Here is an 18,162-nt window from a genome sequence, read left to right on the forward strand (position 1 = left end):
TCATGATCTGGAACCTTTTAAAGACTATAGGCCAGTTATTTGTAGGTTGTCCTTCAGTGCGCGCTTGTCTGAGGTTTCCTCACGTTTTAAGTCAAGTCATGCATCTTTGACAGGAATCTCACAGTCGCATTCTGTGTTCTCACTGCATTCTAGCAGGGAGTACATGATCTGTTCCATTATGGGTGATGTTAACGATCATTGGTTAGAGTTTCTTGGCTATGAAGTGATGCCTGCCAAAGCATATTTACTACCACTACTGTTCAACATTCTCCTAAAGATCCCAGCCAGTGTAACAAGGAAAAAAATAACCAGTATAATAATTGGAAAGGACGAAATAAAACTATCATTATTATTCTTTTTTTTTTTTTTTTTTAAGACCGAGTCTCACTCTGTTGCCCAGAGCTGGAGTGCAGTGGCATGATCTCCGCTCACTGCAACCTCCACCTCCCTGGTTCAAGTGATTTTCATGCCTCAGCCTCCCAAGTAGCTGGGATTACAGGTACGTGCCACCACACCTAGCTAATTTTTGTATTTTTAGTAGAGGCAGGGTTTCACCATGTTGGCCAGGCTGGTCTCGAACTCCTGACCTCAGGTGATCCACCCATCTCAGCCTCCCAAAGTGCTGGGATTACAGGCATGAGCCACCACACCCGGCCAACTATCATTATTCTCAAATAGCATGGTTATGTATGTAGAAAAGCCATAAGAATGGTTACAGATAAAACTATTATGATTAATAAGTAAATTTCACAAGATCACTGGATGTAACACCAATATACAAACATCTACTGTATTTAAATATGTTGAAACTAATGATTAGAAAATGGAGTTTTTAAACAAAAGATACTATTTACAGTAGCATCAAAAACTATCAAACATCTAGACAATCTGTCAAATATCTACACAATCTAGTAAAGGATATACAAGGCCTAGACACAAAATCTGTAAGAGGCTACTGAAATTAAAGAGTACCTCAATAAATATAGGGTTGTAACATGCCCATTGATTGGAATACTTAATATGGTAATGATGTTCTCTCCAAATTCATCTACAGATCCAACACAATACAAGTCAAATCATGGGTGCCTTTTCAGATACAAGACATATCTATACTTTATGTTCACATGCAAAGGATTAGAATAACCAGATAACTACTAGATAATCTGAGAAAAAAAATGGGAGCTTTTTTTGAGGGACAAATAGTAAGTCTTTTTCTAAAGCTTGTATTCTGCAAGGATGGCTGACTAAACCCATGGAACAGAAGAGCTAGTTCAGAAGCAGGCCCTCACATATTTGGACACTTGATTTTTGAAAAGAGTTGCTCTGCAGAGCAGTGGGGGAAAAGATGGTCTTTTCAATAAATGGTGCTGGGTCAACCAAGTATCCATATGGGGAAAAATATATCTTCTTCCCTATATTAGACTATACACAAAAATCTATGCTAGAGAGACTGCAGATCTAAATGCAAAAGGTGGAAGAATAAAGCTTTTAGAAGAAAATATTCATAATTTTGGAGTAGGCAAAAGTTTCTCAAAGCATACTTGAAAACCATTAACTAGGGAAAGATTAATAAATCAGACTGTATTAAAATGAAGAACTTCTGTTCATCAAAAGATACCATTAAGAGAGTGAAAACACAAGCCACAGGGAGAAAACATTCACTACAGACATAGCTCACAAGGATTCCTATTGAAACAATATAAAGAGCTCCTACAAATCATTTAAAGAAAAAAGCCCAGTAGAAAAATGGGCAAAACACCTAAGCAGACACTTCATTAAAGAGGTTATCCAGATGAACATAAATATATTTTTTAAAGTTCTCAACTATGTTAGTAATTAGGGAAATACAGTTAAAACCACAATTTCATACCATTACCTATCTACCAGAATGGCTAAGATTAAAAAGACAGACAATACTAAACGTTAGCAAGGAGTTTAAGTTGGTACAACGACTTTGGAAAACTATGTCCTACTTAAGCTGAACACAAGTAAACCCTGTGACCCAGTAATTCCATCCCTGGGTATATATCAGTATATGCGTTCACATAAAGATATATTATTGTGTTTGTAGGTACACTATTTATAATATAAAAGCTCCAGAGTGAAAATTACCCAAATGTTCATCAACAGCAGAATGGGTAAGTAAATTGTGAAACATCCACAATTAAATACTATATTACAGTGAGAATAAATGAACTACATCTACACACAAACATAATGTTAAGCAAAAAATATGTAAAGTACCTCATTTGCATAAATACAAAACTAGGCAAAGCAAATCTATACAAGATGTCAGGATAATGGTTACCCTTGGGGCAAGGGTGGTGACTAGATGAAGACAGGAGGGGGGGGCTTCTGGAATGTGGCGATGTCCTGTTCTTATGAGGATGCTAGTTGCTTGGGTGTGTTCAGTTTTCACTCTTCTTTATGTATATCATACTTCAATAAAAGTTCAAGGAGAATCATCTCCAGGTGGATTGTAGAACTAAATGTGAAAGGCAAAACAATTGTCTAGTAGATCACATAGGAAAATATGATGGGGGTAAGGGAAGATTTCTTAAGGTACATGCACATGCACACACAACCAATCCACTAACCTAAAGTAAATAATTGAACTACATAAAAATTGGAAACTTCTCAGGCATGGTGGCTCACACCTGTAATCCCAGCACTGTGAGAGTCTGAGGCAAGTGGGTCACTTGAGCTTAGGAGTTGGAGACCAGCCTGGGCCACATGTCAAAACCTCGTCTCTACAAAAAATACAAAAGTTAGCCAGGCCTCTTGGCCTGTGCATATAGTCCCGGCTATTTGGGAGGCTGAGGGGGAGGATCTCTTGAACCTGAGAGGTCATGGCTGTAGTGAGTCCTGATGGCACCACTGCACTCTGGCCTAGGTGACAAAGCGAGACCCTGTCTTTAAAAAAAAAAAAAAAAAAAAAAAATTCTAATCATCAAACACCACCATAAAGAGTGAAAAGACAAGCCACAGAGTGTGTTCATATCCCTAATATATAAAGAAATTCCAAGAATCAATAAGAAAAAAGGCAGACAACTCCATAAGGAAAAAAATGAGCCAAGGACTCGAAAGAACACTTAACAAAGGAAGCTATCAGAATGGGCACCATACACATGAGAAAGTTCTCAGCTTCATTAGTTATTAGAGAAAAGCAAAGCAAAGCAGTAGTGCAATACCACCACACACCCATCAGAATAGCTAAAGTTATAGACTTAAAATGCAAACAAGGCTGAAGCTGGAAGCCATGAAAACCCTTACACACCGCTGGAGTGTATATATTATTTCAGCCTCTTAGTATAACTGTTGGACATTACTTATTGATGATAGATATCATACCCTATGTCCCAGCAATTCCACTCCAGGAAAAACTCATGCAAATGTGCATCAGATCCACGTACCAGAAAATTCATAGCAGCATTACTCAGAATAGCCCTAAACAGAAAACAACTTTGATGTACATCAACAGCAGAATAAGTAATTTATGGTATAATATATACAATGGAACTCTCTTCAGCAGCGAAAGCAAACAAACCATCTCTGTAGGCAACCTGGATGGACTCCAGACATAATATAGACTCAAAAAAACTAGGCCAAAAAAAGCATACTGCATGATTCTATTTATATCAAAAGCAAGCAAAACGAATCTGTAGTGTTGAGTTCGCGGTTGCCTTTGGGAAAGAGGAAGGCTTTGAGAATAGTGGTTTTTTGGATCTCGGTGTCGGCTAAGCAGTTGTGTTCACTCTGGTCATTAATCACGCTGTAAATTCCTCATATGCACACTTTTCTGTATATCATACTTCATATGAATATTCAGAAGTCTAAAGGCCACAAGCTTAACCGCAAACCCTACCGTGCCCTAGGCCAGGTTGGACTTGCGGAGCTGTGGGGTTGTCCCGGCGACCTGCTCCAGGCGGGCCACCTAGCCCGGGATCTCACAGTGTAACCCGGAGCCAAGGCCCAGGCCCAGGACGGGTACCTGAACTCCTGGACCCTTCGCTGAATCCCACGGGTCCCCGCGCCGGCTGGTGGAGGGAGAGCAGTCACAGCTTCCCGTCCCACCTCAAGGTGCGCTAATGCATGAAAAAGTTCCCCTCGGATGTTTCCACATTCGCCTTAACTTTTAAACACCAACGTCTGCAATCATAGGTTCTCCAGACTCCAAACACACCCCAGGAAAGAACCCAGAACCAGACACAGCCCCTCCGCGCGCGGCAAGACTTCCGGCAAGAACGACCCCGGAGGCGTGGCTCTTCGATTGCTTCGGCCTGGCGGGCGAGCTGCGCGCGCACTCGGCGGCTGCGATTGGTGCTGCCTGGCGGTGGGGCGCGGGGCACGCTGGGACGTCTCGCTGGCGGGAGGCCACGGGCTTTCCACGGCGCGAGGAGACAGGAGGCAGCAGGATGGTCAAGCTGACGGCGGAGCTGATCGAGCAGGCGGCGCAGTACACCAACGCGGTGCGCGACCGGGAGCTGGACCTCCGAGGTGAGTCCGAGGGCGTGGGCGGCCAGTCCCCGGGCGGCACCGCGTCGCCTTATTATCCGCGCTCTGCCGCGTGCACCGAAGGCCGGAGCTTGGCCCGCGGGCCGGTTGTCTGGGCTCCGACCGGGCTGCGCAGGGAACGCGGGGCCTGATTCTTGCCGTTGTTGCCAAATGCGCATCCCGTTAGGCTCTTGGGAGCCTTCTGTTACCGCTGTGCCTCTTGACAGGCACGAGTGACTTCATTACTTCCTGGTGCATACTCGTGGGGCTCTCAGGCCTTGCTTGGCTGTTTCGCAGTTGGCTCTGTTTGAGGGCCCGGAAGAGCGGCTCGTTAATGGTTGTAACGCTAGTGCAGGGCGAGTGATTGGTTCTTAATACTTGCCGCCAGAAGATATTTTGAGCGTAGATGGGATATGTGTTCGTTGTTCCTAATGTGAGGGAGGAAACCAAGTCCCCGAACAACAGCGATTGTTTTCCCCAGTATTTTCTACTTAGTAGCTTTGTCTGGCGTTTCCCCTTTATGAAGACGTTTTAAAAATTGAACTGTGTGACCCAGGTTTGCACCGCCCTGTGCTGTGTGTAAGTTGTGGAAGCGCTCGCAATTATTCAGATTCCTGTACTATTTCAATCTTAGGAAGACTTGGTAAGATATTGGGAGGGCAGCTAGCTAGTTGGCATTTCAGGAGACGACTTTAAAAAGGATGTGAAGAGCAACTTCTCTGGGGATAAGACCATGCAGCCGTAGCCTGAGATTTGTTCCCACGGGGACCTATGGCTTCGGAGCAGCATCGCTGCGGGATGTGCTTAGATTTCTTGCTGACCTTTGGGAAATCCCGTTGTGTTGTGTTGTGTGTTGTGTTCTGCTTAGATTTCTTGCTGACCTTTGGGAAATCCCGTTGTGTTGTGTTGTGTTGTGATGTGATGGAGTCTCGCTCTTTCACCCCAGCTGGCGTGCAGTGGTGTGGTCTCGCCTCACTGCAACCTCCACCTCCCCGGTTCAAGTGATTCCTGTGCCTCAAGCCTCCCGAGTTGTTGGGATTACAGGCGTGAGCCACCACGCCTGGCTGATTTTTGTATTTTTAGTAGAGACGGGGTTTCGCCATGTTGGTCAGGCTAGTCTCGAATTCCTGACCTCAGGTGATCCGCCTCCGCCGGCCTCCCAGAGTGCTGGGATTAAGACGTGAACCACTGCGCTCGACCCCCAGTATTTTTATTTTGTTGAAATTAAGTTTGTTAGAGAAAGATTCAGTTCAAGAGCAACTCACCACTTTTTTTTTTTTTTTTTGAGATGGAGTTTCGCTGTTGTTGCCCAGGCTAGAGTGCAATGGTGCGATGTCAGCTCTCTGCAACCTCTGCCTCCCGGGTTCAAGCGATTCTCCTGCCTCAACCTCCCGAGTAGCTGGGATTACAGGCCTGCGCCATCACGCCCGGCTAATTTTGTATTTTTAGTAAAGACAGGGTTTCTCCATGTTGGTCAGGGTGGTCTCGAACTCCCGACCTCAGGTGATCCGTCCGCCGCGGTCTCCCAAAGTGCTGGGATTACAGGCTTGAGCCATTGCGCCCGGCCCAACTCACCACTTTTGATGATCTCTGCCATTTCTCTTTATGGAGTACGTGCAATATTGAGAATACGTATTTTGATGCAATACGTGTAGTATAGCTCTGAATTGTGTCCTTTAACTTTGGGTGAATTCTTTTTTAGTAGACCTTGCTTCTTTCTTTTCTTATAGTGCCTAACACAGTAATTATGCTCAAATTGGACAAATTAACATTTGAGTGTTCACAGGTTTATTACTCTATGTAAACCATTGAGTTCTTCAACTCTAAATTGTAGCTGGGGGAGGGGAGGGAGAACTGTCATATCTTGAGGCTGTTCTGATGGGTTCTAAGAATCTGGCCCGTGGAGATGCAAGAGTGGAGAACTGTTATCCACAATGTTTGAACGCTGTTTGGGCGCTGAGACTAAGCAGCTCAAAGTGTAAATTCCTGTTGTGCGGATTCCTCTTAACTAGCCCAAATGACTTAGAACAGTGTGAGGCACCTTGTAAATGTTCTTATAAATGTTAGCTACCTATATCACCCATTATTATTGTTCTTGTCCTTGTTGTCATTAGATTGTAAGCTTCATGGCACTGGGTACTTGAGACTCGTTCAGCATTTTCTCTCTAGTATCTTGTACAGTGGCAAGGCATGTATGACATGGCATAGGTGCTAGGTAATGCTTCCTGAATAAATCAAAGCCTGGAATCAGATACTATGAAATACTGCTAATGTTTTAAGGGGCTGTTTAGTTATATTAATACCTCTTGTGTGTTTTTTTTCCTCCATTTTACAGGGTATAAAATTCCCGTCATTGAAAATCTAGGTGCTACATTAGACCAGTTTGATGCTATTGATTTTTCTGACAATGAGATCAGGAAACTGGATGGTTTTCCTTTGTTGAGAAGATTGAAAACATTGTTAGTGAACAACAACAGAATATGGTAAGTGCCTATAGGGGAAAGTAATTATTTCCCCCTAGGGTAAATGTTGCAGTGTTCCCTGAAGAAGTTGTAGCACCTACTACCGGTTAAACCTACATGGTTTTTTTAATTTAATTTTTATATTTTTAAAAAATATTTTTTCCATAATGGAAGCCACGTTCAATACATGTTTTTTCTTAAAATGAGAAATGAACTTCACTTTTCCTATAGAGATCCAGAGATTAACCTGGCTTTAGTCTAGTTTTGTGTCTGTTCGGAAGTCATGTATTTTTATTTTCATGGTAAGTTTCTAATTAAGAGCATATTGCTTTGTATACAGTTTGACTTCTAGAACAGTTATCAAAGGGGTCAGAGTAAAGGCATATATAAAGGTAGCAATTATACTTTTGACTGAGAGTCTCTGCTATTTTTTTTTTAACTGCAACTGATTTCTAGACTGTTACTTATTGAAATTGAGATCTTTTTTGATCCTGTCTTCATCAGCTCTGTGTAAACTTTATTGGAAAAAAAGCACTTGGTGTGTAGATAATGTCTTTAAAGGTACTGGATAGTGAGTGGGATTTCCTTCAGATAGAAATATATCTCATAGGTTAACCATTCCCCTATAGTATAGTTGTTGTGTCTTGTACCTGAGCTGTGAATGCAGAATTATTTGTATTTCTGCACTGCCTGCACAAAAAAATCATGAAGTGAGTTAAGTAGTTTGTGCCACCCAGGAGCTGCACCTTTTCTCAGGTTCCACTAGACAGTGTGACAGTAGAATTAGCCCCAGGCAGTGTCCCATAGGCAGGGGTTCTAAAATCCCACTTCTGTCGCTGACGCTGTGGCTTCAGAAAAGGGTTCTTTTTGCTTTGTTTCCTCTTTGTCAGGGTGTTGGAAGAAGGATCTGTAAGTGTCTCTCTGAGATCCTCTGAGCAAGGAGGTAATTAAAATTGTGAGCTTATTTAATTTTCACTTTTACTAAGACTCTCTTTTTATTTTAGCCGTATAGGTGAGGGACTTGATCAGGCTCTGCCCTGTCTGACAGAACTCATTCTCACCAATAATAGTCTCGTGGAACTGGTAAGTTGCACAGAAGGAAAATGTATTTGGTGGGTGGGGTTAAAGGTACTATGTGCTTCCTACAGAAAATTTACAAAATCTAGAAAGTCTCATAGAAAATGATCTCAGTATCCGCTTGTCTTTTTCTTAATTCAGGATCTGGGCCTTTTAGGTTCTGCAGCTGTATGTTGCAAATATTTTCCTACTCTTACTTGCACTTTGACTTAGGATGTCCTGTTAGAGAATTTCCTAATTTAGGTGCAGTCCAATGTATCAATCTTTTTCTTTATTGTAGCCCTTTTGATGTTTAAGCTTCCTCTATTCCAGGGTTGTAAACTCCTATGTTGTTTTCTAGAATTGCAGTGTCCAATATAGTACCAGTAACTACAGGTGGCTACTCATAATTAAGATGTGCTAGAACTATAAAATACACACTGGATTTCAAAGACTTAAGTGCAAAAAAAAAAAAAGTAAACTATCTCAGTAATTTTATATCAATGTTGAAATGGTAATGTTTTGGTAATAGGTTAAATGGCATATTATTAAAATTAGTTTCACCTATTTATTTTAACATGGCTACTAGAAAATTTTAGATTACATATCTGATGTGCATTAAATCTTGTTGAACAGTTCTAGTCTAAAAACCTTGTTTTACTCTTCACATTAGATGAACAGTCCACTTGGAACTGTTTTTATGCTTTTTAAATTTCTGCTCTGTGTATCCAATTTTTAACATAATTGAAATACTGTATATTGTTTTGTAACCTAAATTATTCACTTAAACACTGGATGCTTAAATTTATATTGTAGGCCAGGTGCCATAGCTCATGCCTGTAATCCAAGCACTTTGGGAGGCCAAGGTGGGAGGATCATTTGAGCCCAGGAGTTCTAGACCAGCCTGGGCAACATAGTGAGACCTCGTCTCTCTCTATAAGTAATTTAAAAAAAAAAAAGACCAGGCACAGTAGCTCATGCCTGTAATCCCAGCACTTTGGGAGGCCGAGGCAGGCAGATCACAAGGTGAGGAGTTCGAGACCAGCCTGGGCAATATGGTGAAACCCTGTCTCTACTAAAAATACAAAAATTAGCCAGGTGTGGTGGTGGACACCTGTAATCCCAGCTTCTCGGGAGGCTGAGACAGGAGAATTGCTTGAACCCAGGGGGCAGAGGTTGCAATGAGCCAAGATCATGCCACTGCACTCCTGCCTAGGCGAAGACTGAGACTCCATCTCAAAAAAAAAAAAAAAAAAAACCCAGATGTGGTAGCGTGCATCTGTGGTCCCAAGTATTCTAGAGGCTGAAGTGGGAGGATCACTTGAGCCCTAGCAGTCAGTCGAGGCTGCAGTGAGCCATGATCATGCCTCTGCACTCCAGTCTGGGCAATAGTGCGAGACCCCATCTCAAAAAAAAACCAAAAAAAACAAAAAAAAACGCATAACTTAATTTTGTGACCTAACCTTCCTCCCGTATTTTCCTGATTGTTGAGAATGAACTTTGTTCCTTTCCTTGTGGACAAGGTCCATAGCATCCTTCAGATTCTCAAAGAGATGCTTGACTACAAATGTAAGAAAGCACTGGTCCATGGCCATGTCCTTTCTAAAGTGTGTGAAGTATTCAACCAGAAATATATATTTATAGGCAGTGTGTCTCACAATAGGTGCTGTTAGAGAAATTATAGTTGTATTTAAAGCTCTTTGCAAAAATGAAGACCATTGGGCTTATCACTTACTGAGAGAGGTAGAATCTCACAGCATGGTAGTGGATTTGACTATCCCTGAAGTTCTGTCAATTTTAGTTTTGTATATTTTGAAGTTGCCTTATTTGATACATGCAAATTTTGAATTACTCATATCTTTCTGGTGAACGGAACCTTTTTATTATGTTGTGACCCTCTGTCTCTATTAATGCTGTTTACTTTGAGGTTTCTTTTACCTGATATACCAAAACAATCTTTCTTTTGGTTAGTTATATGCATGATAAATCTTTTTCCATCCAAAATTCACTTTCGACTTTTCTGTACCTCTTGTATTTTAGATTTATCTGTTGAAAACTGTATGGTTGGAATTTTTTTTTTTTTTTTTTTTTTGAGACGGAGTGGCTGGAGCGCAGTGGTGAGATCTCGGCTCACTGCAACCTCTGCCTCCCGGGTTCAAGAGATTCTCCTGCTGCCTCAGCCTCCCAAGTAGCTGGGATTACAGGTGGACACCATCACATCTGGCTAATTTTTGTATTTTTTTTTTTTTTAGTAGAGACAGAGTTTCACCATGTTGGTCAGGCTGGTCTTGAACTCCTGACCTTGTGATCCACCCACCTCGGCCTCCCAGAGTGCTGGGATTATAGGCGTGAGCCACCGCGCCCGGCTCTGATTAGAATTTTTTACAATCCAGTCTGAAAGCTCTTTTAAGTGAATTATTTATATTTAGTCTGTTTACATTTAATGTAATTACTGATGTGTTCCAGTTTGTCTTCTGTTCTGGGGCTTTCTGTTTGTACCATCCATTCTTCAATCCTTTTTCTCTCCTTTATTGTACATGCTCTCCTTCTGTCATTCCATTTTTGCTTCTAATGGTTTAGAAATGTTTACTCTCTTTCAGTCTTGAGTTAGCATCCTAGAAATTAAAACATACATATTTATAAAAGTTTAAAATTAAATGTTAAGATCACTATACTGTGACCTTCAACATTTAATTTTAAACTTTGACACCTTTACCCTCCTAAACAATACAGTACAGTGACCTTCAACACTTCAGCACCCTTCAGCTTGTTACATATTTATTCTTTTTTGAAACCCATCACTACATCACCATTATGTTTTACACTATGTATGTAACAAATGTTACCACTTTGTTCTTTATTCCTTTTTGGATCATCTTCAGTGGGGGTAAAACAGTATCAAGCTCTAGAGCTCCCTCTGGTGGTTTTTGTGACTTATTTGAAGATGCCAGCTTGCTTTTTGAGAATTTCTGGCTCTGCTCTCCCTGTTTTTATCTGTATTTTTTTCTCATTGTGACTCTTGCACACACACACCCCTCCCCGGCCATCTACCCAATTTGCGTCTGTTCCAGAAGTTTCTCTTCAGGGCAGGGCCGTGTTGGGACATGATTTCTATTAAGAGTGAGGCCCCCGGCCGGGCCTGGTGGTTCACGCCTGTAATCCCAGCACTTTGGGAGGCCAAGGCGGGCAGATCACCAGGTCAGGAGATCGAGACCATCCTGGCTAACATAGTGAAATCCCCTTGTCAGACCTCTGAGCCCAAGCCAAGCCATCGCATCCCCTGTGACTTGCACATAGACACCCAGATGGCCTGAAGTAACTGAAGAATCACAAAAGAAGTGCAAATGCCCTGCCCCGTCTTAACTGATGACATTCCACCACAAAAGAAGTGAAAATGGCCGGTCCTTGCCTTAAGCGATGACATTATCTTGTGAAATTCCTTTTCCTGGCTCATCCTGGCTCAAAAAGCTCCCCTACTGAGCACCTTGTGACCCCTACTCCTGCCCGCCAGAAACAACCCCCCTTTGACTGTAATTTTCCTTTACCTACCCAAATCCTATAAAACGGCCCCACCTTTATCTCCCTTTGCTGACTCTCTTTTCAGACTCAGCCCGCCTGCACCCAGGTGATTAAAAAGCTTTATTGCTCACACAAAGCCTGTTTGGTGGTCTCTCCATGCATGACACCCGTCTCTACTAAAAATACAAAACAAAATTAGCCGGGCGTGGTGGCAGGCTCCTGTAGTCCCAGCTACTCAGGGGGCTGAGGCAGGAGAATGGTGTGAACCCGGGAGGCAGAGCTTGCAGTGAGCCAAAATTGTGCCACTGCACTCCAGCCTGGGCGATAGACCAAGACTCCGTCTCAAAAAAAAGAAAAGAAAGAAATTATTTAAACATTGGTGATGTGCTAGTATTGGGCTTGGTGCTAGAGAGTAAAAGTTAAGTAAATAAATAAAAGACAACTTGCTTCAAAAGCACTCTCCCTTTCCAAATCTCAAAATAGCATGTAGTATTCGTGTTCTTACCTGTGGCCATTACTTTACAGGGTGATCTGGACCCTCTGGCATCTCTCAAATCACTGACTTACCTAAGGTATGGGAATTACATATTGTGACAAAATGAATGAAGTCCTTTAAAATAACATTACTTTTACCAGCCTTGACCTTAATGTAATCAGTTAATTAAAAGTGCCTTTTACAAAGAAGTATTGAATATATTTCCTTAATGGTAAATTGTTACAATGTTGAAATGTGAAGAATTGTGAATGTTCCCTTGATTTATAGGTTCCTTAGACTATTCAAACACCTTTTGAGTGCTGTGCCATGAACAAGTTTGCCATTGTGTTACTTTTTTTCTTGTAGTATTCTAAGAAATCCGGTAACCAATAAGAAGCATTACAGATTGTATGTGATTTATAAAGTTCCGCAAGTCAGAGTACTGGATTTCCAGAAAGTGAAACTAAAAGTAAGTAGTAATCTGTTGCTTGTGAGTCATTATAGAGTTGTGTGTTTTTCTTTATATTTTTATTACTGATTATTAAAATTGTCTAAATGAGTAAATTTTACCATTAGTTTGTAATGAAAGTAGGGGGGGAAATGTTACGTCAAATTTTTTTCTAATAGCAGAGTTTATGATAGAACTTTAAGTTAAAGCTCTTTTATGTAATGCTGGCCATTCCAAAGTTTGCAAAATGTTGAGGCCACAGTGAACACTCTTAACAGTGGATTGTCTGCTTAGATACATTCCTAGTGGAGAACTTAATGTAACCCACTTTTGTGCAGCTCTGTTTGTTAGGAAGGTTTTTCCCTTTATTAGGAGTTCATTATTTTATTATTTAATTGCCTTCTTAGTTCCCTGGAATCCCCTCCTTGGAACTAGGAGAGTGAACTTTCTTCAGGGAGCTTTGCCAAAGAAAGAAGACCACTGTGTCTTCTTTTAATTTGAAATTGGCTTTTTGGTATTTTCACCAGCCTGGAGTATTGTAGGAGAGTTCGCTTCCATGTCTTCTGAGGAATGCATCTAAATGCATGTGGTATTCCTATTTCCATTAACTCTGTGTGTGGTGTCGCTGTAGGAGCGTCAGGAAGCAGAGAAAATGTTCAAGGGCAAACGGGGTGCACAGCTTGCAAAGGATATTGCCAGGAGAAGCAAAACGTAAGACACGGATATCCAACTTAACTCTACTTCACCTTCAGAAACATGATCTGATCTGTCTGGCAGTTCGTCTCCTACAAAATTAACCAAAAACTCTGACATATTAATGTGGTATTAAATTTGAGTGCTTATAGTCCATGTACATCAATGGTCCATACATCACAACAAATTTCTACCAGGTTAGCAGAGCAAATATTTCAGTAGTCAGTCTCAATGTGATACCATGTACATCCTATTTTCTATATAGGAAGATGAACTGGATGGTGTTTCTGAAGGAGAGAGTTCTTGTATCAGTTTGTTAACAAAGATAAGATACTACACTGGTTGAATTACTTTCAAAAGCTTTTGAAAGTAAAAGAGAAGCAACTTCTGTTGGTCTAGGTTTAACAGTTATGTTCTTCCCCCTCTTAAGTTTTAATCCAGGTGCTGGTTTGCCAACTGACAAAAAGAAAGGTGGGCCATCTCCAGGGGATGTAGAAGCAATCAAGGTAATCATGTGTTAGGCTTCTTGACTGGAACAAGCTAAGATGGGTTCAGAACACAAAGTTGGATAATAAACATGTTCTGAACATTGCAGATTTTTTTTCCCACAGTTATTAGCATATAACAATATTTCTGTTTAAGGAAAAACTAGCATAAAGTTATTATTTGATCAGACTTAAAATTACACAAGCTAATTAATGTGGAGGCAGCTTTGTCTTTCTCATTTTCCAGGGTGCATTTATCACTTTGAACAGTTAGTTACCTTGGTATGCTGTCTCAGTGTTTGCCTTAATTTTTACTTTCAAAGATTTGCTGTCTGGCAAATCCTTTTGGCTGATCAGTAGGGACCCTAGTTTTATAATATTGCCTCCTTAAATTATTCAGTAACTTAATTCCAAATAGTTACTTCACTTAACTATGATTTTAGGACATGATTATTTACTCTTTTATAAGAAGGCCTGCATCTCTTCACCAATTTTAGAAATTTGTTTTGGCTTCCAGTTTTATTTTTGTGGGCCAATAACATTCTTCCCCCAACACCGAAGTGTTTAATATTCCAAATGGAGAAGTTGCTGTGAATTTCTGTAGGTGATTGATACTTAGTTTTCTGGGTAGTTGATACTTGATTGAAGTTAATCATCCATCTCCATTGCCGTCTGTCCTCCAGAATGCTATAGCAAATGCTTCAACTCTGGCTGAAGTGGAGAGGCTGAAGGGGTTGCTGCAGTCTGGTCAGATCCCTGGCAGAGAACGCAGATCGGGTGAGCAAATGGTGTTCTTTGTACGTTCAAATTAATGTTACACTCAAAGTGTAACTCTCACAACCATTTAGATGCCATGACTCCAGAATGCTAGAATAGTGCCTCCTTAGGTCAAATCTAATATATGAAATCTCTTTAAATGCTCTTTGAAGATAAAGTATTTGATGGGCTGGGCGCGGTGGCTCACCCCTGTAATCCCAACACTTTGGTAGGCTGAGGCAGGCAGATCACCTGAGGTCAGGAGTTCGAGACCAGCCTGACCAACATGGAGAAACCCCGTCTCTACTAAAAATACAAAATTAGCCCGGTGTGGTGGTGCATGCCTGTAATCCCAGCTACTCGGAAGGCTGAGGCAGGAGAATAGCTTGAACCCGGGAGTTGGAGGTTGTTGGTGAGCCGAGATCACACCGTTGCACTCCAGCCTGAGCAACGAGCGAAACGCCATCCCCCAAAAAAAAAAAAAAAAAAAGTAATTCATAAAGAAAGTTAAGTCATAGCACTGGGGAGGGTTTTATGTTAAAGTTGAAGCTAGCATTACTTCAGCAATGGAGTGAACTGAACACTAGAGATAGCCATGTGGACTTTCACCTGTATATATTTGTGTGTGTGCATAATAGCTCAGTAGTTAGGAACACAGGCTCTAGAGCCAAGCAGTCCGAGGCCCAAATCTTAGCTTCACCAGCTCTGCCTTTGGACAGCTTTCTTCAAGTCTTTCCTCATCTTTAAATCTGAGACAATAATAGTACCAAACCTCAAAAGGTTGCCGAGAGGCTAAGAAACTGAACTTAGCACAGGGCTCAACATTAGCAAGTTTTTGATAAGTGGTAACTGTTCTAACATTTGAATGCCTACTTTATGCCAGGCAGCATGTGGGGCACTAGGGATATAAAATTAAAAAACACTGAAATACATCTTACAAGTTTTGATATGAATGTAACTGGGGACCTCTACTTAGAGCTGTCTTGGGGAAAGTTTCCTAGGGAAATAATGTTTCAGCTAGGAGCTAAAAATGAAAAAGATTTTTTTTTTTTTTTCTGAGACGGAGTTTCGCTCTTTTTGCCCAGGCTGGAGTGCAATGGCGTGATGTCGGCTCACTCTAACCTCCGCCTTCCAGATTCAAGCGATTCTCCTACCTCATCCTCCCAAGTAGCTGGGATTACAGGCGCCTACTACTGTGCCCGGCTAATTTTTTTTTTATTTTTAGGCGAGACAGGGTTTCACCATGTTGGCCAGGATGGTCTCGATCTCTTGACCCTGTGATCCGCCCGCCTCGGCCTCCCAAAGTGCTGGGATTACAGGCGTGAGCCACCGTGCCTGGCCAAAAAGACATTTTTTAAGACCAGTAATTCTCTACTGTATGGTTTGTGGGCTTCTGGGAGTCTAAGGTGAAGACTGTTTTGTTGTTGTTGTTTTTGTTGTTTTGAGATGGAGTCTTGCTCTGTCGCCCAAGCTGTAGTGCAGTGGTGCGATCTCACCTCACTGCAGGAATGGGTTCACACAATTCTCCTGCCTCAGCCTCCCAAGTAGCTGGGACTACAGGCGCCTGCCATCACGCCCGGCTAATTTTTTGTATTTTTTTTTTTTAGTAGAGACAAGGTTTTACCATGTTAGCCAGGATGGTCTCGATCTCCTGACCTTATGATCCACCCGCCTTGGCCTCACAAAGTGCTAGGATTACAGGCGTGAGCCACCATGCGTGGCCGAAGACTGTTTTTATCTAATAACACCAAGGAGTTATTTGCTTTTGTGTGAACATTTGCACTGATGGAGCAATAGTGGGTAGAACTGCTGGCACAGTAGGAGTCAAGGCAGCAGCCTAAATAATAGTTGTTATATTCTTCCCTATTCTGCACTCCCAATAGTGTGCATACCAGTTTCACTTAAGAGTGTCCTGGATGCAGCAGTAAAGATGATTAAATCTCACTCCTCGAGCACACGTCTCTTTGATATTCTGGGTGACAGAAAGGGGATGCACATGTCTGCATACTTGAGTTAGGTGGTTATCTCCATGCACTAGTGCAGTCGTTTCAGTTGAGAGGCAGCTACTTGTCTTCTCAAACATGATGAAGTGAGCCTGTCACTTCAAGGAAAACAATTGAAAATTCAAGATTTGAAGCAAAAATTAAAATTTAGAAAACTTGTGTCCACTGCCATAACCTTCCCAGTACCTCAAGACTTTTCTGGGGAACTCAATAGTAATGTTAATGCATGTGAATTAATGGGTGTGACATTTTTGATGTTGTGTAATTACATGGCTCAACGTTTGAAAGATCTGCAAAACTCGGTGAACCACTGTTTTCCAAATGATACAAAATCATGTATGGGTAAAAGATTTGTTCAGAGTACAAGATAAACCAAGTAAGAGTATGAAAAGTTCATTGATAAGGTTTCAGACTTTTATACTGCCATCTAACCTTTAGGAAGCTACCATTTGTCAAGTTTTACCATGGTATCTAAAAAGAACATCCATCATTATCTGCATAGGCCATTAAAATCTTCCTCCCTTTTCTAACTATATGCCTGTGTGGCCAGATTTTCTGCATGCCCTCAATCAAAATACCATATTGCAATGGATGGAATGGTGAAACCAATACAAGAATTCAGCTGACTGATGTTAAGTGAGACATTATTGAGTAATTTTCCCAAACAATTGAAGGAGTTACAACTTTTTCCTCTGGAATACATTGACCAAAATATCTGCCATAAATTGTTGAACGAATAACATTTTTTGGTAATTGTTGCCATATTTCCATAATTTAGAGACAATAAAGTCATTGAACTGTTGCCAGTATTTGGCATGTAGTAGGTGCCCAAATGTTTTTGAGTATTTCTGGTTTTTTTGCCTATAGTAGTGCCATGAAAAGCACATGAGTATAGACTTTACCTTCACCAAAAATGAATTATCATCAACTACAATGGGAGGCAACAATTTTGAAACCTTTGTGACCCCTTTCCTTGAAATTGACCATCCCTTCCAGTACCTGCCAAAGACAGACTGGACTGTCCCTGGACGATAAGTTCCTCAAAGGCAGGGGCTGCTTTTGATCTTTCTGGACCTACTTCAGTGCCTAACAAACAGTGGCCACAGAACGAACACTCACATGCTAAGGGAATAGAGTCTCTAAAATTGATACTACTTTACTACTTTTGCTTGTGTGGTTTTCTTTAGGGCCCACTGATGATGGTGAAGAAGAGATGGAAGAAGACACAGTCACAAACGGGTCCTGAGCAGTGACGCAGATGTATAATAATAGACCCTTTTGGAACAAGTCTTGCTTTTCGAACATGGTATAATAGCCTTGTTTGTGTTAGCAAAGTGAAATCTATCAGCATTGTTGAAATGCTTAAGACTGCTGCTGATAATTTTGTAATATAAGTTTTGAAATCTAAATGTCAATTTTCTACAAATTATAAAAATAAACTCCACTCACTGTGCTGCCAAGTTGTGTGTCATCACGGTGCATTTGCAGTGAGGGCTAAGGACATGTTTAAATTGGAAACACAGGAGGGCAGCATTTTCTCAGTAGGTTTCCTGGGCTGGATTAGAGTCTAGCTTCTGCAGTGTCATGACACATGCCAGAAAGGCCACCTTTTCTACTCCCACATAGCCCTTCTGTTAATGCAGACTTACCTCTCGCTCCGGCTTCTGATATGACAACTGAAATGATTCAATTTTTGAAATTGGTGTGTCCCACCAAGCCTGGCTACGTTTTTTGTCCCCCGCCCCCCCCCGGCTGGTCTCCAACTCTGGCT

General features: G+C 41.4%; 1 protein-coding gene across 1 annotated transcript; it reads left to right on the plus strand.

The window, feature by feature from the left end:
• Positions 1–4,316: 4,316 nt before the first annotated feature.
• Positions 4,317–17,851, plus strand: SNRPA1 (small nuclear ribonucleoprotein polypeptide A'). The gene is made up of 9 exons (XM_009211005.1): positions 4,317–4,497; positions 6,830–6,977; positions 7,961–8,039; positions 12,057–12,103; positions 12,373–12,475; positions 13,086–13,165; positions 13,578–13,653; positions 14,316–14,409; positions 17,579–17,851. Exons 1-9 carry the CDS (start codon positions 4,416–4,418, stop codon positions 17,635–17,637), a joined length of 768 nt encoding a protein of 255 aa, XP_009209269.1. The 5' UTR covers positions 4,317–4,415; the 3' UTR covers positions 17,638–17,851.
• Positions 17,852–18,162: the final 311 nt, after the last annotated feature.

Source organism: Papio anubis, chromosome 7 (genome assembly GCF_008728515.1).
Source record: "Papio anubis isolate 15944 chromosome 7, Panubis1.0, whole genome shotgun sequence".
NCBI classification, from domain to species: Eukaryota; Metazoa; Chordata; class Mammalia; order Primates; family Cercopithecidae; genus Papio; species Papio anubis.